Consider the following 21,607-nt stretch of genomic DNA (forward strand, 5'->3'; position numbering starts at 1 on the left):
TGACTATCCAGAGGACATCTTCTGCTAAAAAATACAAAAAAGATGACAGCATTCAAATTGTATGCTATTTTAAATGCAGAATGCCTATCCTATTACACGCTCCGAGTTACAAATCTCGCACAATACCACAATGCGACATCGCCACGTGTTGACACTGGGATGGATACCTAATCATCACCCATGGCTTTTCAAACAAACTCCATCTTTACAACATTACTACAGCCTATTCAATTTTACTACCATGGTATAAAGAAAATGTAACACTGCTTTCGACCTCTTCTTACCCAGCTAAACAGAAGAGAGGAATTGGAAGAGCTGAACAACACACACTGTGCCTACAACGTGGCGCAACTCTTGCATGGAGTTTTAACCAGAGAGTTTTCAATTCCCCATTGCTCAAAACAAGATGCTACTCTCATTTTTTGCTGGAACACGCTTGGACTTTTCCAAAGTTATGGAACTTAGTGAATGCTTACAACTTTTTATATTGACAAGATGCATAAACACACACATTATAAAAAGCACTAAATTACAAGTGGTTATGTGGAGCATCACGTGACAAAAAATGCACCTAATTTCACATGAATAATTTATTGGATCACAGCACTGGTAACACACAGACACAATAGCACTACCGGTAGACGTCCATTGAACAAGATACAGAAAAAAGTGAATGATGCAGCAAAAATCAGCCTCAGGTGAAAAGCATATAAGCTCATGACTGGTCATACCTGCTGTGGAAGATGGCACCCTTCAGCTACCTTCCACAAGATGTTGGCCATGATTTACTGAAGGAGGATTCCTCTCCATAGACACTAATGCAAACTGTTGGTATCACTCTAGGGTTATCAACAGTTATTTGCATAGCCATATGGAGCTACGAAAGTTAATTTTTGCGTTGCCAAACAAATTATTAAACTGTTGGTAGCACTCTAGGGTTATCAACAGTTATTTGCATATCCATATGGACCTAAGAAAAAAACAGGAAAAGCCAAACAGATCATGCTTTGATTTTATTGCTTTCTTGTTGCTTATGCCAGTGCAGTACTTCCTTGTAGGATAGTTCCCCTCCAAAAATGTCAAGGGCACTTCCAACAGTGACATTGACAACTCCACCTCCAGCAACACGAATTAGCTCTAGATCTTCAAGCTGGGACACACCTCCTGCGTATGTGACAGGTATCTGCCAGTAGCATGCCAACCAAACCTTACATTAGTTAAACGAAGCTCTCTCTCTCTCTCTCTCTCTCTCTCTCTCTCTCTCTCTCTCTCTCTCTCTCTCTCTCTCAGCATCTCCTCCAGCTTACGGAGGATGGTTTTGTGACGAGGCCCTACATGGACACCCACTTGTCTCATGGGATACGATGTGCTATTGGCCAGATACGCACATCTTCACACCAGCTGCGGATCGCCGGATTGAGACTGGGAGATACAACAGAGTACCAGCACAGGCCATGACATGCCCCCTGTGTGACATCGAGCCTGAGACAGAGTTGCACTACACATGACACTGCCCCATCTACTACGAGATACGAGGCTGCTTCCATTGCTTGTTCAGAAAGGGATTTGGACCATTCTCTAGAGTCATGCGGTTGGAGGATCAGAGATGCCTGGGTTTGTTTTTGCTCGAGCTGCGCAGACACAGAGAGAGCCTGATGAGAGGAGAGGCTAGCCAGTCTCAGAGACAGATCACAGACTTCTTTAGAGCTGCCACTGGACACCCGGAGGAGTTACTACCACAGCAGAGCTCGTCGCTTTACACCAGAGGCATACTGATCGACCGAGCGACTGAGCTGGGGAGATCCAGACGCCCACGACTGCGGAGGACTACAGAGCGTGGACAGAGGCTGCATCAGAGGATTCGGGTCACTTTGGCTCGACATGCACGATGCCCGGTCAGACTACTAACCATGGAGGAGATTGATGAGATCCGCCAGCGACTGATGCTGGATCTCCTGTGATCTAGCTATCCCAGCTAGTTGTTTAGCTCCTTAGTCCACACCTAGCAGTTTAGGATTCCATAGTATTTTATTTTGTCATTTTGTCATCTTGTTACTCTGACTTTGTATCAGATCCACCACATTGTAACTTTCTCGTCTCCTAGGTCACTTTGGCCTTTTGAAGACGTTAATATAACATTTCATTTCATTTCTCTCTCTCTCTCTCTCTCTCTCTCTCTCTCTCTCTCTCTCTCTCTCTCTCTCTCTCTCTGTCTGTCTGAGCAGTATTCTATGATACTTCTTAGGAAATGCTCAGAGAAGTGGATTTATCACAGAAGGGGCTTACTAGAAACTCACAGCATAAAGAACACACTGAATATGGGAGACATCTCATGGAGATGGCAACTATACATGGTTTGGCCATGCTTAATGGTCTAGAGAATTTCCCTTTATCTGGGGGATTCACATGCTTCCCGCACACGCATGGGGCCAGTACAGTGGATTATGTCATGACTTCACCAAGCTTTATTTCTAGTATCGAGGACTTTAAGGTGGGACCTAGACCGGTTGGGATTGCAGTGGATCATGCTCTCTTGACGTTATCAATCTCCTTCCAATACAATGCCTCTCCAGTACAAAGGAAGAAGACACACACAAGATATACTTTCACGCTAGAGACTGATTCAGTCTATGTGGAAAAGATCTATAATAGGATGTGGGCAGCCGAGCCAGTATATACTGTACAGCGGATTACTTCTCAATTAACAAAGATACTACATGGAGCAGCACAAGAGGTATACCCACATACTCAACCTGATCAGAAGAGAGGATCTGGGAACATGCCTCAAAACAGTTGGTAATGCAGAGAGACGAGAACCCAGGTCCAGAAAGAGCTTACACTTGGGATCATCACATATAAGCAATCTCGGATTGCTCTTCGGCGTATAGTACGTCGCAAGAAAAGGGCATTTTTAGCCAAACTGGAGAAGGATTTATGTCAGCTCTTCTTGAGTCAGGACTCACATGAGGCCTGGCGCTTATTTCACGAGCACTCACTGCCTCCGATGATTACTTCTCCTGAGATTTGGGGTCAATATGTAACATCATTATATATGGTATCTGGACAGCCTCCATTACCAGATCCGCTAGAGTCATGCCCTGCTACTAGTACTTTCTTTACTACGGAAATGGTGAAAAAAGCCATTGATAAGATGAAGACAAGAAGAGCATATGATCATGATGGTTTAGTAGCAGAACATCTGATCGATGCCAAGGATCTACTTTCAGAAGTCCTTGCTCATCTGTTTAATCGGGTCATGTGTGAAGGATTACCTGAATCTTGGAAATTATCTACTGTCGTACCTATTTTCAAGTCAGAAGATCCTAAGATATCCGGGAACTACCGTACCATTATGGTAGGTCACACATTGACCCGACTGTACGCATCCATTCTTGAACAAAAATTGAGTAGATGGGCAGAGAATGAGGGCATAAGGGCAACAGGACAAGCTGGATTCAGAAGGGGTTATTCCACTTTAGATCATATTCTTACGCTCAGAGGCATTATTGAGGAAGGAAGAGCAAACGGGAGAAGGATGTATTGTTGCTTTGTGGATTTTCGGAAAGCTTTTGATACAGTACCAAGGGCCAGATTGATGCGCAGGATGCAAGAGTTAGGGGTCCCCAAAGAGATTATTTGGGGGATCACGGCCTTATACGGGTCAGTAACTGGTTATGTACGTACTCCAGAAGGGGATTCCAACATTGTTCATTCCACCGTTGGAGTAATGCAGGGACGCCGAATGTCCCCTACTTTATTTGGTATGTACATAGATGAGGTATCAGATTACATTGATAGAGAGGGTGACAAAGGTGCTCAACTTGCAAGGAAAAACTTAGGCAATTCGAGCCAAGAAGCAAAAGGGCTCGCTGCTGCTGCACGCTCCCCCACCTCTTGCGCCATCGCCTCCCCTCACCCCCCTTCTCTCTCTCGCCCTCGCGCTGCCATCAGCCCCCCTCGCGCTGCCCCCCCCCCTCGCCCTGCATCCCCCACCCCCTCCCGCCTTGCGCTATCTCCCCCTCCCAGCCCTGCCCGCCACCTGCTGGCCCCTGCTGCCCACCACCTGCTGCCCGCCGCCCTCCCCCCATAGCTGCCCCCTAGCCCGCCCGCTGCCCCCCCCCCCCCCCCCCCCCCCCCCCCCCCCCCCCCCCCCCCCCCCCCCCCCGCCCCCCCCTTTGTCCACATTATCCCTGAAGGTTTCTTTGCGCCTGGCTCTGCAACATTTGTTCTTCGGACAAGTGTTCGGTGTCCTCGGTTGCAGATTGTTCTTCTCCGTCCGCCTCTTCGACTCAGCAGTAGACACAGATGGAGGCTCCAGCTCCGCCACAGAGGGACTCGCCTGAAGCCCCCTAGCCCGACCCCGCTGAGCCCACCATTCGACTTGCTCTTTCGCCGACAGAGCAAGCGAGCCTTGCCGCAGAGGTAGAGCGTTTGCAGGCGACTTCTGTCATCTGCAAGGTTCTCGGCACCAGTCCTAGCAGAGGAGAGCTGCGAGACCTTCTCCAGGCCCGCCTTCTCGCAGAGGTGGGCAAGATTTTGGATGTTCAGATCCTCGGACGGGGGTACTACCAGATCGAGTTCGAGACTTCTCAGATGGCCTCCAAGGTCATAGCTATGAGTCCACTGGCTATCCGAGCATCACGTGCCCACTTTCGACAGTGGCGACATGGTTTTGACCCGACTTCGGATGTGCTAGTAGAGGAGGCAGACATCCCCATCTCAGTCTGCTTTCCGGGTTTACGGAGGGAGTACCTTCCACTTCTCTCTAGGATTGGCTCCGCCATCGGGACTGTTCTGGAGACACCTCGTACGGTAGCATCAGTAGCTGCCAAGGCGGCTCGCATCCCTTCAGTTCGAGTTTTGGTCAGAGATACCCACACGCTCCCGAAGGTCATCCTCTTGCCTCGGGTGAGTGGGGGTTGGTTTCGATAGAGTGTGGAGTACTCGGGTCTCCCGAACCAATGCTTCATTTGCAGACAGAAGGGCCACCTAGCGAAGGCCTGTCCACGGAGGAGGCCACGACCTGCACCTCAACCTCAGCCCAGCCTGCCAAGGCTGGCCGCAGCCTCAGCCAACAACACAACGCACAGATTCTGAGCAACCCTCCGAGCCTGGGGCTCCAGCGGAGGAGGGGTGGCAGCAGGCCCGTGGCCGTCGACGCCAGGGGCCACAACGACAGCCTGGCACGCAGAGTGGCCCTCAGGTGCCTACTCAGCAGCAATGGGTTCCCACGGAGAACCGCGTTGGTCCTCTTGAGCAGGAGGAGTCCCTACGCCAGCCTCCACCTCCGCTTCACCCTTGCCAGCCTTCCCACCTCCAGATGTCCCCTCTTCCTCCTCATCCCCTCCTCCGCCCTCTGCTCCCCACCTCGCCCCTCTGTCTCTGTCGCCCCACCCCGCTTCTCTTCTCCTCCGCCCCCCCCTGCTCCTGCTCCCCCTCCTCCTGCTCCAGTACCTCAGTCGACCCAGGAGACTGGTCCCTCGCCGGCGGCTAGGAGATCTCTTGGCAGTGCTTTTGCCACGAGTCGCCTAGCGAGAGAGGGTCAGCCCTTCTTGCGGCCCCCTTTGCAGATTCAGACATCTTCCCTTGCAGCTATCCCTCGTGGTCTGACGAGCATTGACCTCCGACGCCGCTGGGATTTCTTCGATGACGGATTCACTCGATTTCTCGGCGATTCCGCAGCAGACCACGAGGCAGCCTGCTTCAGGGTCCACGCTCTGTTCCTCGCCGCTAGGGGGACAGAGGCCTTGGACTCGGCAGTTGGTTTCTCCTTTCCCCTCTGTGGTAGGACCGAGACAGAGTGGTCCCTCGACTCAGTGGAGGGATGGTTGCATACAAAGGTTCTCGAGTTCTCTCACCACATGGGAGAACTTGGAGTTACAGATTTGCTGCAGACTATGTGGCCACTGGCCAAGTTTGCGGTGACACCCCCAGACTCAGCAGGATGTAGGCACATTGTGGTATACTTTTTTGCTGATACGCAGTGTTTGCCTTGCTATGTATACATACATGAGGACTCCTGGACAGAGGAGGTTGCTTTACGCATGGCTCGCTCTGCTTGGGCTTGGGCCAAACACTCACTACAAGCTCGCCTATCTAGAGGACGCTCGGATGCAGATTACTCCCCATCCAAGCCTGCCTCGAAGATAGCCCGTCTTGCTGCTGCGGAAGCATCTGTTCTCTCTCGCTCCCCATGAGGATCGTCTCGTGGAATGTGCAGGGATTAGGTGGGCCTCAGTTTCAGCGACAGCGGGGCCGATTGCGTCAGGAGCTGCAGCGTTGCCTTGTGGGAGGAGAGATTGATCTCCTTATGCTTCAGGAGCACCATTTGTCTAAGAGCAGCATTCGGCGATGTGGTCAGATTTTGCGTGGACGTTATGATACCTTTTGGTCAGCTGCTTTTGGACCTGGAGGCATCCAGGGTGGGGTATGTATGACTATTGCGGACTCACTACAGCAGGCCATTGTGGGCAGAGGGATTATTGTGCCAAGCAGGGCTCAGTGGATCACTCTGCAGGTTCAGGGTGACCTTGTGGGCTTCCTGAACATTTATGCGCCCAATGTGGTGAGTGCTCGTGCAGAGTTTTGGTCACAGATTGTTGAGTCTCTGCCACAGGTTGACCATTGGTGTGTAGGAGGGGACTTCAACATGTTGGAGGACCCATCTGACAGGATCGGAGGCAGCCATGCTACTGTGCATGGAGTCGAGTTAGCAGCTTGGGAGAGGTTGTGTATGACTTTGAGGGTCTCGGATACATGGCAGCATTCAGGCTTTGTGAGGCCTTCAGAGAGTCTTGCCTTCTCTAGATCGGACCGCAGAGTGGGAGGAGTGAATCTATCACGGATAGATCGCTTCTACACTAGTGACCACTTCAGTGACATGGGGGGATCAGTGGGCGGCATCCTGGCAGGGACATCCTTCTCGGACCATGCACCAGTGATCCTCACAGTGGCAGACAGGTAGAGGCTCTTTGGACAGAGGGCATGGACAGCCAGGCTCTACCGGCAGACAGAGTGGCCTCAAGCCTAGCTCAGCTTAGCCACTTCTTTCTCCAGGAGTCTTTGGCTCGACGGGCTGCAGCGAGAGAGGAGGAGCAGCGTCTCAGACGAGGCATTGCTTCACTACAGAGGATGCAGGAGCAGCATCCAGACAGTCCATGTTTGGAGGAGCAGCTACAGCAGGCTCGACACGAGCTTGCTTGCACAGAGGAGAGGCGCCATGAGTTTGCCTTTCACCGACAGGCATCTCAGTGGACTCACGTAGGTGACAGAGTAACAGGTGCTTTTTTTGAGACAGTGGGACCTCGGCACTCGCATGCCAAGGTCAAACAGCTGAGGAGACCCGATGGATCAGTTGTTTGTGAGCCTGAGGATATGCGTGCAGTTGCTACTGACTTTTACCGTGAGCTACTGTAGGTTGAGCCTCAGTCAGAGAGACAGGATGCATGCAGGGAGCAGGTTTGGGCGCAGATGCCTTGTCTTGTGACTGAGGAGATGCGCCAGAGGCTAGAGATACCTCTTCAGCTTGAGGAGCTGCACACGGCTCTTAGGGCCCTTCCTCGTGGTAGCTGTCCCGATGAGGATGGGCTGACTCCCAGCTTCTTCTTGGAGTACTGGGACTTGCTTGGCCCAGATCTTCGTAGTGCCTTTCAGTACATTCTGCACAAAGGAGTGATGCCGGATAGCATGAGTGAGGGCCTGATTTACCTCATTCCAAAGGAGGGTGGCTCCTTGGATGAGATTCGACAGTGGCACCCTATCACCATCCTCAACTCAGCCTACAAAATTCTTGCCAAGGCTCTGAGTTTGAGGATTCAGCCACTTTTGGAGAGCCTTATTCATGGGACTCAGACAGGTTTTGTCAAGGAACCTAGTATCCTTGACATCTTCACTTTCTGGGAGGCTTCTGCCCTGGCACGTCTCCGTGGGGAGGACCTTGTGATTCTTCTTCTCGATTTTGAGAAGGCATACGACAGAGTTTACTGGGACTTTCTAGAGGGCACGCTTCGCAGGATGGGCTTTTCAAATGCTTGGATCAGAGGGGTGTCAGCTTTGTACAGACAGGCTCACAGTCAGGTGCTTTTGGCAGGAGGTAGAGGTGAGCACTTCATGCTCACACGATCGGTCAGACAGGGTTGTCCTCTTGCCCCCTTTCTCTTTCTGTTCTATGCGGAGGCGATGAGCAGATTTTTGGTGTCACAGCAGGTTGGTTTGAGGGGCTTAGCACTCCCTATACGGGGAGATGAGCTTCTGGATGCTGAGTTTGGCGACGATTCAGCCTTGTACTTAGAGGGCCAGGAGGCCAATCTACACAGGTGTGGGCAGGCTCTAGAGACCTTCTGCTGTGCATCGGGCGCACTGATCAACTGGAGAAAGACAGTGGCTTTCTCGGTTGGCAGTGCTCCTATGCCAGAGTGGATGCCAGGAGAGGGTTTCAGGTGGATTCCTCCAGGGACTGCAGTTCGATACTTGGGTTGTCAGGTTGGTTTGGATTTGTCTCCCGAGCAACAGATTGCTCTGCTTCTCCTGTCCATTAGGAGAAAGCTGTTACATTGGAGCTCAGCACGACTTTCGCTGGTTGGTAGAGTAGTAGTTGCCAACCAGGTGTTGTTGGCAACTATGTGGTACATCACTTCTTGCTGGATCTTCTCGAGTTCTTGTATCAGCCAGGTAGAGAGGCTGATCAGGAACTTCCTTTGGTCAGGACGCTCCCTTGCTCTCAGGGAGGGCTTGGGATCATTGATCCAGCACAGCAGAGCAGAGCCCTTCTTGGGAAGTTCGTCGTTAAAAGGACTTCTGCCAAGCCAGGAGCCCTGGAAGGAGTTCTTGATACAGAGGCTTCGTGCCAGAGTGCCTGAGTCAGGAGGACCTTGGCAACTTTCGAACAGATGGATCTTCACAAATTGCGCCGAGTTGGTTTGAGCAGGAGATTGGAGGATCGATTCGCTGTGAGTTTGCTTCGTTCTTGGGAGCTCTTACGGCGTGGCCTAGAGCAGAGACAGCCGACATGCACGGAGGAGCGCCTACGGCAGCCCCTCGTCTGGAACCCCATGGTTAGCACCCAGAGAGGCCACTTGGTTGGGAGTAGGCCTCATGTTTCTTGGGGTCCCATGCCAGCAGGTCCAGCGCGCTCTCTAGGTGACTGGCTAGAGTTCACAGGTCTGTCAGAGGAGGTACAGGCTGTCCAGCTACAGGGCATGAGAGGGGTTCAGAGCATGTGTCAGGACATCTCAGAGTCAGTTCCCGCTGAGTGGCTCACACCTCTCGAGCCAGTAGCACCCCGATGGATGGGAGCCTTCACACGACTGGAGGTTCTCATCTCACTCAGGCCCTGTTCAGAGACTGTCCCAGCCCTGTTCTTCGAGCTTCAGGGTGGGGGATGATTACAGCGAGTTGCAGTAGAGGCCCCGCAGGTAGCAGAGTGCTGCTTCCAGAGGATCCGTGTTGTGGGCATCTGTGGGAGGACTTGCGTCATAGACCTTGACCCAGCAGCTCTTGAGACAAGGCACTGGAGGCTATGGGCTTGGGAGTGTTGTCCATTGGCACAAGTGGAGTGAAATCCTGGTGAGTGGCTATGGAGGGACCCCTTCTCTTCTGCAGACCGCCCACGAGTCCCTTTCTTTCACTACACTGTTCGGCTAGGACGTCATATACTTGCAGCGCAGAGAGAGGCCCGCCCCGCTGCAGCACGTCATTGGCAGGAGGAGGGCCTCACAGTTGAGTTCTTGGTAGCTTTTTGGCAGAGGCTGTGGGACTCCAGACAGCCGAGGCGCGTCACTTTGTTCCAGTGGTTGGTTGCACACAAAGCCGCAGCAGTTGGGAGCTGGCTTGTGCATAGTGGTCTCTCGGCCGCATGTACAGCCTGTGACCAGTTGGTGCAGAGTCAGCGTCACTGTCTTTGGGACTGTCCCTCGGCCCAGCAAGTGTGCCTATGAGTTCTTCGGCTGATGCCTGCCCTCTCCACGGCTCGACAGTACACTTGGGGGGCAGCAGCTTGGTCCACCCTCACGGGCCCGGCACTTCAGTTTGAGCTATCTTCCACCAACAGGATGATAGTGATACAGGGGGGGCGACCTACACTCCAGCCTGTTACAGATCTTACTCCACAGGAGTGGAGCAGTGAGAGGGAGGAGTGTTGGGAGCTCATCAGCAGCTTAGCTCTCTGGTTCATCTGGCGGGCCCGCTGTTTCCGCATCTTTGAGGCTCGCCTTGTGCCACCAGTAGAGACTGTTCGTGACTTTTGGCTAGAGATGATCCATACTCTCAGAGGACAGCTTGAGGGACTACAAGGCAGCTCCGACCGCATGCGGGAGCGCCGAGAGGCTTTCCTTCGACTCTGGCGCCCTGGGCCTTTTTACACCATGGTCCAAGGGGTGCTCAGATGGCACTACTGTCCACCTGTGTGGCTTTTCCCTCCTCCCATCTCTTGATTTAGCCCCATTGTACATATGTTGTTTTTTCATTGAGAGAGTCTCCCCATCATGCTTGTTGTAGCCCTCTCCTGCAGAGGTGGATGTAGCCCTATGGGCAGTTTTCATTAACTAATAGAAGGATCTTTTTCTCCGAAAAAAAAAAAAAGGTGCTCAACCTGCAGGGTCATGGATCCTTTTGTTGTTGTATGCAGATGATATTGTATTGATAGCAGAATCACCAGATGGAATGCAGAGGCAGCTAGATGCATTACATAAATTCGCGGAGGACAGTGGACTATCGGTAAACTTTGGTAAAACCAAAGTTATGGTGTTTAACACCACACCGCAGTGGGTTAGGAGATCGGCACCTACATTTGCATATGGCCAGGATACAGTAGAGTACACAGATCCATACACATACCTTGGGGTGGTATTTGCAGGAACGAAGTTTACTCTTAAGAAAGCAGCGGATGCTACATTATCCAAAGCCTCTGCGGCCTTGGGAGGGTTGGAGAGGATGTGTTCACAAGTGCAGTTTCAGGAACCACGAACAAAACTTTGGCTCTTTGATACTTTGGTGGCTTCGGCTATGCTTTATGGGGTCCAAATTTGGGGACCATCAGTGGATCAGGATAATTGGAAGTCAATGCAGAGACCTTTGGTATCTATGATTTCCCGAATGATTAGAGCCAAGGACTCCGTACCACACGCGATTACCCGAGCGGAACTAGCTGCCCCTCCAATAGAATTTAAAGCTCTTACCACATCACTGTCCTTTATACATGTTTTGTGGGATACAAATAATTCCCGATATACTAAACTGGCCCTCGAATCCTCTCGACAATTAGCAATGAAAGGGGATACATCATGCTGGTATGCGCAACTGTCCTCGCGGTGTCAGAGACACGGGTTCAGTATGGAAAGATTACCCCCCTTCCAATACTCTCTTGAGGCTCCATCACTGGCAATTACACGAACGGAGATTAATAAAATCATCCGACAGGATCTTATACAGTTGGATACTAAGAAGACATGGGTAGACCCTACACAAGAATTGGGCACGAATATGGCCGACTACAAAGAAAACTTGCTACAGCTATCTGAAAAAGGATTTGTGATTCGCCCGAGCTACATGGATACCCACCTGTCTCATGGTTTGAGATGTGCTATTGGTCAGATTCGTACATCCTCACACCAGTTGGAAATTGAATTTGGCAGATTTAGGGGAATCCCACCTAAGAGCAGAATTTGCAAGTTATGCGGAATGGAGCCGGAGATAGAATTACACTACATATGCCACTGCACCGTATACTATGAGATACGTGGGCATTTCCATTGCCTATTTAAAGAACGCTTTGGACCTCTAGATAGAATCATGCAATACCAAGATCAAAGATGCTTAGGCTTGTACCTACTGGAACTACATCGGCACAGGGATAATCTAATGAGAGACAAAGAGCACTACAGCCTCAGAGGCAGATCACAGATTTCTTCGGATCGAGAGAAGCAAGAGTGGAAGGAGAAGCAAGAGGCCAGCAGCCAGCACAAAGGAGTACCCACATTCATATCAAAGGCACCCTAATTGACAGAGTGATTGAGCTTAGGAAATCGAGACGACCACGACCAAGATGGAGAAGCACACTTCACCGGAGGAGACTACAACAAAGGATTAGAAGTATTCTAGCCAGACACCCAGAATGCTCCTAGAAGTTTATTTAATACTTTGTATTTAGTTTTTCACATTTATTTTCACACTTTTCACACCTAGTGTACTTTAGTACTAAGGTACCCAGACATTGTAACAGATTCACCACTTTTGTATCAGTTTGGTCTCATAGGTCATTCTGGCCTTTTGAAGACGTTAATATAACATTTCATTTCATTTCATTTCTCTCTCTCTCTCTCTCTCTCTCTCTCTCTCTCTCTCTCTCTCTCTCTCTCTCTCTCTCTCTCTCTCTCTCTCTCTCTCTCTCTCTCTACCCTAGTACCCTACCCCACATTTGCCGCTCGGGTTCGATGGATCCGCCTACCGAAGTGGAAGGGCCAGGTATAGATAGCTACACCACCCCAAAAAAACAACAGCTACATTTAAACGGAGAAACAGAGATACTGTACTATCACCAGGATCATTACGAGTGGGGAAAACGTCCAAGATACATGATGAACTAATGATGGAGAAGGCCAAGTGATGCCAAAATCAGAGCTAAACTACATGAGAGATGACATCAGGAAGGAAATGCACGCAAGCGCTGAGAGCTACAGGAACTCCATGTATGGAGACATCATGAGATGATGAGAGAACTAAGGAGAGAGATCCGGGGGATACAGAATGAGGAGATTCAGATCTTGAAAACGGAATTACGAAACCTAATCAAGGCCGAAGTAAATGTAACAGAATGCGTTATGCAAAAGAAACTCGATGAGGCAGTAGCAAGTTTTGAAGCATGGAGAACAAATATGGAAAAACACATGGGGGAAAAGGATGCAATAATCGAGGAGCTAAAAGGAGACTTGCGGCTTGCAAATCTGCAACTAAGGAGAAGGGAGACGACCAACCTTCGGTGCTGAAGGAGCACGAGGACATGAAGGATCAGATGAAAGCTCTACAGGAAGGAGATGAACAGAAATCGAAAACGGCATCTTCATGGGCGGAACGTCTTGTGAAGACACAAGAAAAGGTTGATGAAACAGAGAAATGGATTGAGGATGCGAAGAAAGGGAAGGCCCAGATGCTCGAGACCACACCTACTTCTACCATTATTAATATGACCATTGAGGAAGAGCAGAAAAGGAAGACTCGGGCTCTGCATGTGCGGGTCATAGGAGTCGAAGACAAAGAGAATGTAGATGAAGAAGTGAAGGAACTGCTACAACGCATGGGCATCACAGAGCCTACTCACACAAGTGCATGGAGAGTGGGCAAGAAAGGAATCAATGAGAAGGGAAACGTAAAGGATACGGCACTTATTCTCCGATTCCCGAATATATAAATAAGGAAAGAATTTCTAAAAAAGAGGCCAACTCTTAAAAAAACCGGTATTTTCCTGGGAGATGACCTTACATTGGCACAAGTGACACACATGCAAGAGTTGATGCCAGAGATCAGGGCAGCAAGAGAAAAGGGGAAAATCGCCTTTTATACAGGAGGGAAAGTAGTGCTTCTAGAAAGCGCTCAACATGACGGTGCGAGACCTATGGGGCGACGCTCCGGATAGCGGCGTGGAATTGTAATGGATCATATAGGCTAGATGTAGGTGCCTTTGAAGACAGCTTTAGGGACAGAGACATAGTTTTCTACTCAGAGACACACCAAGTACCGGGACAGCGTATGCCACATGTGAAGGGTTATTTATGGGAAACAGCTGGTCAACCAGACAAGAGATCTCTACAGGGTAGCCGGGGTTCAGGAGGAGTAGCAGTCTTATTTATAGAGGAGCTGAAACCACTACTATAGATTATCAAGAAAGATGAGCAAGCAAGGTATATGTGGGTGAGAATGAGAGCCGAGACAGGTAAATTTTTATATATCACTATATGCTACTTCCCTCCGAGTACCTCAGTCTACTCCTCACCTAAAGGACAATCCCCTTTCTCCATATTGAATAATGACATATGGGAGTTCGCTAGAGATGGAGTCATCGTTATCTTAGGAGACTTTAATGCCCAAACGGCCAACTCTCAACCAGTATTCTATGATACTCTGAGGAAATTCTCAGAGACGTGGATTTATCAAAAGAGGGGGCTTACTAGAAACTCACAGGATAAAGAACACACTGAATATGGGAGACATCTCATGGAGATGGCAACTATACATGATTTGGCCATACTTAATGGTCTAGAGAATTTCCCGTTATCTGGGGGATTCCCACGCTTCCCGCACAGGCATGGGGCCAGTACAGTGGATTATGTCATGACTTCACCAAGCTTTATTTCTAGTATCAAGGACTTTAAGGTGGGACCCAGACCGATTGGGATTGCAGTGGATCATGCTCTATTGACCTTATCAATCTCCTTCCAATACAATGCCTCTCAAGTACAAAGGAAGAAGACACACACAAGATATACTTTCATGCCAGAAACTGATTCAGTCTATGTGGAAAAGATCTATATTAGGATGTGGACAGCCGAGCCAGTATATACTGTAGAGGAGATTACTTCTCAATTAACAGAGATACTACATGGAGCAGCACAAGAGGCATACCCACATACTCAACCTGATCAGAAGAGAGGATCTAGGAACATGCCTCAAAACAGTTGGTATGACGAGGAATGCAGAGAGACGAGAACCCAGGTCCAGAAAGAGCTTACACTTGGGATCATCACATATAAGCAGTCTAGGATTGCTCTTCGGCATATAGTACGTCGCAAGAACAGGGCATTTTTAGCCAAACTGGAGAAGGATTTATATCAGCTCTTCTTGAGTCAGGACTCACATGAGGCCTGGCGCTTATTTCACGAGCACTCACCACCTCCGACGATTACTTCTCCTGAGATTTGGGGTCAATATGTAACATCATTATATATGGTATCTGGACAGCCTCCATTACCAGATCCGCTAGAGCCATGCCCTGCTACTAGTACTTTCTTTACTACGGAAATGGTGGAGAAAGCCATTCATAAGATGAAGACAAGAAGAGCATATCATCATGATGGTTTAGTAGCAGAACATCTAATCGATGCCAAGGATCTACTTTCAGAAGTCCTTGCTCGTCTGTTTAATCGGGTCATGTGTGAACGATTACCTGAATCTTGGAAATTATCTACTATCGTACCTATTTTCAAGTCAAGGGATCCTATGATACCCGGGAACTACCGTACCATTATGGTAGGTCACACATTGACCCGTCTGTACGCATCCATTCTTGAACAAAAATTGAGTAGATGGGCAGAGAATGAGGGCACAAGGGCAACAGGACAAGCTGGATTCCGAAGGGGTTATTCCACTCTAGATCATATTCTTACGCTTAGAGCCATTATTGAGGAAGGAAGAGCAAACGGGAGAAGGATGTATTGTTGCTTTGTGGATTTTCGGAAAGCTTTTGATACAGTACCAAGGGCCAGATTGATGCGCAGGATGCAAGAGTTAGGGGTCCCCAAAGAGATTATTTGGGGGATCATGGCCTTATACAGGTCTGTAACTGGTTATGTACGTACTCCAGAGGGGATTCCGACATTGTTCATTCCACCCTTGGAGTAAAGCAAGGATTCCCACAGTCCCCTACTTTATTTGGTATGTACATAGATGAGGTATATAATTACATTGATAGAGTAGGTGACAGAGGTACTCAACTTTCAGGGTCATGGATCCCTTTGTTGTTGTATGCAGATGATATTGTATTGATAGCAGAATCACCAGACGGAATGCAGAGGCAGCTAGATGCATTACATAAATTCGCGGAGGACAGTGGACTGTCGGTAAACTTTGGTAAAACCAAAGTTATGGTGTTTAACACCACACCGCAGTGGGTTAGGAGATCGGCACCTACATTTGCATATGGCCAGAATACAGTAGAGTACACAGATGCATAGACATATTTTGGGGTGGTATTTGCAGGACTGAAGTTTACTCTTAAGAAAGCAGCGGATGCTAGATTATCCAGAGCCTCTGCGGCCTTGGGAGGGTTGGAGAGGATGTGTTCACAAGTGCAGTTTCAAGAACTACGAACAAAACTTTGGCTCTTTGATACTTTGGTGGCTTCGGCTATGCTTTATGGGGTCCAAATTTGGGGACCATCTGTGGATCAGGATAATTGGAAGTCAATGGAGAGACCTTTGGTATCTATGATTTCCCGAATGATTAGAGCCAAGGCCTCTGTACCACACGTGATTGCCCGAGCGGAACTAGCGGCCCCTCCGATAGAAATTGAAGCTCTTACCAAATCAGTGTCCTTTATACATGGTTTGTGGGATACAAATAATGACCGATATACTAGACTGGTCCTCGAATCCTCTCGACAATTGGCAATGAAAGGGGATACATCATGCTGGTATGCGCAACTGTCCTCGTGGTTTCAGAGACACGGGTTCAGTATGGAAAGATTACCCCCCTTCCAATACTCTCTTGAGGCTCCATCACTGGCAATTACACAAACGGAGATAAATAAAATCATCCGACGGGATCTTATACAGTTGGATACTAAGAGGACTTGGGTAGACCCTACACAAGAATTGGGCACGAATATGGCGGACTACAAAGAAAACTTCCTACAACTATCTGAAGATGGATTTGTGATTCGCCCGAGTTACATGGATATCCACCTGTCTCATGGTTTGAGATGTGCTATTGATCAGATTCGTACATCCTCACACCAGTTGGAAATTGAATTTGGCAGATTTAGGGGAATCCCACCTAAGAGCAGAATTTGCAAGTTATGCGGAATGGAGCCGGAGACAGAATTACAATATATATGCCACTGCACAGTATACTATGAGATACGTGGGCGTTTTCATTGCCTCTTTAAAGAAGTCTTTGGCCCTCTAGATAGAATCATGCAATACCAAGATCAAAGATGCTTAGGCTTGTACCTACTGGAACTACATCGGCACAGGGATAATCTAATGAGAAGACAAAGAGCACTACAGCCTCAGAGGCAGATCACAGATTTCTTCGGATCGAGAGAAGTAGGAGTGGAAGGGTAAGCAAGAGGCCAGCGGCCAACACAAAGGAGTACCCACATTCATACCAAAGGCACCCTAATTGACAAAGCGATTGAGCTTAGGAAATCGATACGACGACGACCAAGATGCAGAAGCACACTTTACCGGAGGAGACTACAACAAAGAATTAGAAGCATTCTAGCCAGACACCCAGAATGCTCCTAAGAAGTTTATTTAATACTTTGGATTTAGTTTTTCACATTTACTTTCACACTTTCACACTTAGTACTGTAGTACTAAGGTACCCAGACATTGTAACAGATTCACCACTTTTGTATCAATCTGGTGTCATAGGTCATTCTGGCCTTTTGAAGACGTTAATATAACATTTCATTTCATTTCATCTCTCTCTCTCTCTCTCTCTCTCTCTCTCTCTCTCTCTCTCTCTCTCTCTCTCTCTCTCTCTCTCTCTCTCTCTCTCTCTCTCTCTCTCTCTCTCTCTCTCTCTCTCTCTCTCTCTCTCTCTCTCTCTCTCTCTCTCTCTCTCTCTCTCTCTCTCTCAACTAAACAATACGATGTGCTATTGGTCAGATACGCACATCCTCACATCAGCTATAGATTGAGACAGGCAGATTTGGAGTAGTACCCGCCGAGTTCAAGATTTGTGAGGTGTACAAGATAGAGCTACATTACATATGTCACAGCCCAGTATACTATGAGATACGAGGCCGCTTTCACTGTCTATTCAGAGAGGGTTTTGGACCACTTTCTAGTCATGAGATACCAGGATCAGAGATGCCTCAGATTATACTTACTGGAGATTCGCAGACACAGCGAGGACCTCTTGAAGAGAGGCACAATGAGAGAGATCCAGTGACAGCGGCAGATTACAGATTTCTTTCAATCACAGACAGAGGAGTTTGAGCAACCCTCACAGCATAGCAGCACCAGAGGCATACTGCTTGATCGGGCAATAGAGTTGGGGTGGTCCTGTCGCCCACAGATAACAGGGCCCTCTCGACATCGACGTAGATTCCGACAGAGGATCCATACCATATTGGCGGGACATAGGAGCAATCCCGACAGAGTGCTGACATTGGAGGACATCGAACCTCTACAATCTTTTGTTTACTGATGTATATGTATATGATGCCTCTACTGTCAGAGAGCTCCATTGTATCAGCTCACCCTTTGTATCCCCTTTGTATCAGCTTTCACCCCACCCCTACCCACTATTTCCATTCCAGTTCTTTGTACTTTTTGTACCCAGACCTGGTATTAGATTCACCACATGTAACCTTTTGGTCTCATAGGTCATTTTGGCCTTTTGAGGACGTTAATATTACATTTCATTTCATTTCATCTCTCTCTCTCTCTCTCTCTCTCTCTCTCTCTCTCTCTCTCTCTCTCTCTCTCTCTCTCTCTCTCTCTCTCTCTCTCTCTCTCTCTCTCTCTCTCTCTCTCTCTCTCTCTCTCTCTCTCTCTCTCTCTCGTGTGCGCGTGCGTATTCTGTGTACATAAGAGACCTTTGGAGATGCTTAGTGGCCTATCACCTAGAGGCAGTACAAAAGTGGGCTAACAATGTGAAGGCGGCTATGTAAACATCAAGGTGTTCTATACAATGACTGAAAAAGGAACCACCGTGGGGGTGCATAATGCCACGTGATGTGGCCATCGTCCCTACGGTAAAGAATTAACTATCTCGCCCATGTGTGAAGAAAGACGCATTGACGCTGCTCTGCTGCTCTGGAGGAGCCGGCTAGAGGCGCCTCAAACACACCGTGATGCCAAAGTGAAGAGTCATGCAGGATGTGGTGAACCAAGCCGTCACAAGAAGAACCTGATTCACCAAAAGGGCTCTTCCAGCCAAAAATAAATGCAAGGATGACCAATGAAAAAGTTTCTTATTATAGACTGTAGGACGGGTGTAAACTCCTACTCAACCAATACATCAATGCCGACATGGGAACCAAAATATCTGCAAGTCCGCCCTCTAGGTAGCCAAGTGAAATTATCTTGCGCACCCCACTCACAATCCTCATCCAGTACTACAACAAAACAAAAAGACTTGTGCCAATTTATGAGAGCACTGCTGGCCATGCAAAAGGTAGCAAGAGCATCTTGTAGACAGTCCAAGGTGGGTTTGTCATATCATACAAAGAGCATAGTGCTATCTCCACATTCCTGATCCAACAAATCTCGCGAGTTAGCCAAAGGCATAGTAAGACCTCTCAACTGTGGGGTCCTGTGGCGCAAGAAGAGAGACATGGTCTTAGAAAAAAAAGAAAGAATTAGGCAGTTAAGGGACAACCTTGGCAAACTGATCGAGTCAGAGGGAAACGCCGTTCAATGTGGCCTCTGATCGTGACAACGCTAGAGGCTGCCTACTATCATTTTTCTTGTTTACCTAAGTGCCTTAGGCATTTTCCCCAAGCGAGCCTCTACTTCATACTCCCGTATATCAATATCTACGCGCTATGGCATCAGACGATGCATCTCCACACGGGATTGGCGCCACTAGCACGCTTCGACCCATGGAGGAAACACTAGTTTCTCCTCCCTACTCCACACACATGCATGGGCATCGTCCCGCAAGCTCTCCTTCTCCATCTCTCGCCGCTTCCGATGCCTCTCTCATAGTCGTGCTCCAACGCTAGTTGGAGGAAATGTAGAAGCAACTCTTGGAAATTCGTGCCATGTCGGTCTAGTTTCTGCTCATGGCCACCATGAGCACTTTGCCACTTCAATTCCATCCCGACCCTTGCACATGGAGCGGAAAGAGTGCAAGGAGACCACCATTGACTCTTGGTTGGCATCATGAATGGCCTACTTTGATTTGTACCATTTGATGGATGCCAAGCACATCGGTCAAATACAAATCATGCTGCAAGGCAAGGCCAAAGACATGGTGGGCACGATTACGGCCTCAACCGACGACTTGGGAAGATTTTCAATCGGTCTTTTGCGCTCGCTTCGTGCAAGTGGACAAGATCGAATGCTATAAGAAATTGTTCAGGTTGTGGATGGGAAAGAAAGCTTTTGACGCTTACTCGCAGAAATTCAAGGACCTCGTCCCCAAGATGAAGGCCTTGGAAAACCCAAAAGTCATTTCACAGATGCTATATCTATTCGGATTGCTGTTGGTATACCAAAACGAGGTATTGTGCAATCCTGTTGCATCATTGGACAGGTTTGCGAAGAATTACAACACTACTTTGGCAGTGTCAGGGAGGGGGGAGACCTCTAAAGGTGGCAATTCTCTGTCAAAGTTTAAGCGCTTCGATACATCAGCAGCTTCAAATCAATCATTTGCACCTTTGCGGAAGAAATTCAAGGAGAATGGCAAAGTCAAAGCTTCTCATGCGGAGTATCGAAAGAAGAATCGATGCTATGATTGCCATCAGACCGGCCACTTCCGCAACGAGAAGGATTGCCCTTAGTAGGATCTTGGAGGTGAATGTTATTTTATTCACTAAAATCTCGACTGATTTCTATCTTTCTCTCAAAGGGCATTGCCAAAGAGACCCTCACTTTAGTGAGATATGGCGACAAGTCCAAGCGAGATTATATACCCCGAAGAGATTATCGCCTGTCCGCTGGCTACGGAGAGAAAGATGGCGGAAAAGTGTTCCATTCATGGTGGGTTACTTTTCAAGCAAGGCAAAGTGTGTCTGCCCATTAATAAGGATATCCGCAAGAAAATTTTGTTTTGAGTGTCATGATGCTCCAAGTGTGGGACACCCTAGCATACACCATACTTTGACTTAGAAAGCCAGCACTTCTATTGGCCGCACATGAAATATGTACGAGAATGTACGCAATAATAGCTCAACAAAGCTGAACGTCAAAGGAGTGTTGGGCTCTTACATCCTCTACAAATTCCCAATAAAAAATGGACTCACATTTCTATAGATTTTGTAGTTGGATTGTTCCAGTCCAATCGTGGTCATGACGCCATTTGGATCGCCGTTTATTGACTCACAAAGATGGCACGCTTTATTCCTACTCGCACCACCGTAAAGAGCCATGAGTTAGCTCAACTCTTTGTGGAGCATTGAAACTGATGGACGAATTGAACGCACTAACCAGACAATGTACTAATGCTTGCAGACCTTCCCTGCAAGAGCAGACCAGCCCAACATTTTCAGTTTTCAGCCATCCCTCATCATCGATTGCAGATTTCAACCATAGCCTTGTCCTTAGTTTGTAGATCCAAGCCAGATCAGCCCTAGCACAAGCATCTACCGCAAGATCCCATAGACATCTTAGCATCTAGATCCATTGTATCAGCACATATGTGCAATCTAAAGAAAATACCTCTCTAGCGATAGAGAGAGGAGTTCTTGGAGGGGGGTCGGGATCCCATCCGGTGTTAGAACTTAGTCTTCTTTTCTCTCTATCACTCATAAAACCGTCACTCATAGTATCATTCTCTCTGGTCTCTTTAGTCTATTGCACATCCCTCTTGAGTACCCACTGAGCACACACCCTAAGCATACATCAATCACTTCTGATGCGCATAACACCAAGTTTCTACTCTCTCTGGTGATGGTCTAGTCTTTCTTATCCAATCCCCTTTCTTCTTTGTTCCGAATTGT

At 48.4% G+C, this 21,607-nt stretch overlaps 1 protein-coding gene across 4 annotated transcripts in view; it reads right to left on the reverse strand.

Moving 5' to 3' along the window:
* Positions 1 to 619: 619 nt before the first annotated feature.
* The window catches only part of APG10 (Aldolase-type TIM barrel family protein), a 142,770-nt gene continuing 121,782 nt past the window's right edge, over positions 620 to 21,607 (reverse strand). For all 4 annotated transcript variants that reach the window (XM_086501060.1, XM_086501061.1, XM_086501062.1 and 1 more), the window contains one exon: positions 620 to 1,183. In XM_086501060.1, the coding sequence (XP_086357186.1) occupies positions 1,001 to 1,183 (183 nt within the window). In that variant the 3' untranslated portion in view covers positions 620 to 1,000. The remainder of the gene's footprint in view (positions 1,184 to 21,607) is intronic.

Source organism: Adiantum capillus-veneris, chromosome 26 (assembly GCF_014529385.1).
Source record: "Adiantum capillus-veneris isolate H3 chromosome 26, ASM1452938v2, whole genome shotgun sequence".
Classification (NCBI taxonomy): Eukaryota; Viridiplantae; Streptophyta; class Polypodiopsida; order Polypodiales; family Pteridaceae; genus Adiantum; species Adiantum capillus-veneris.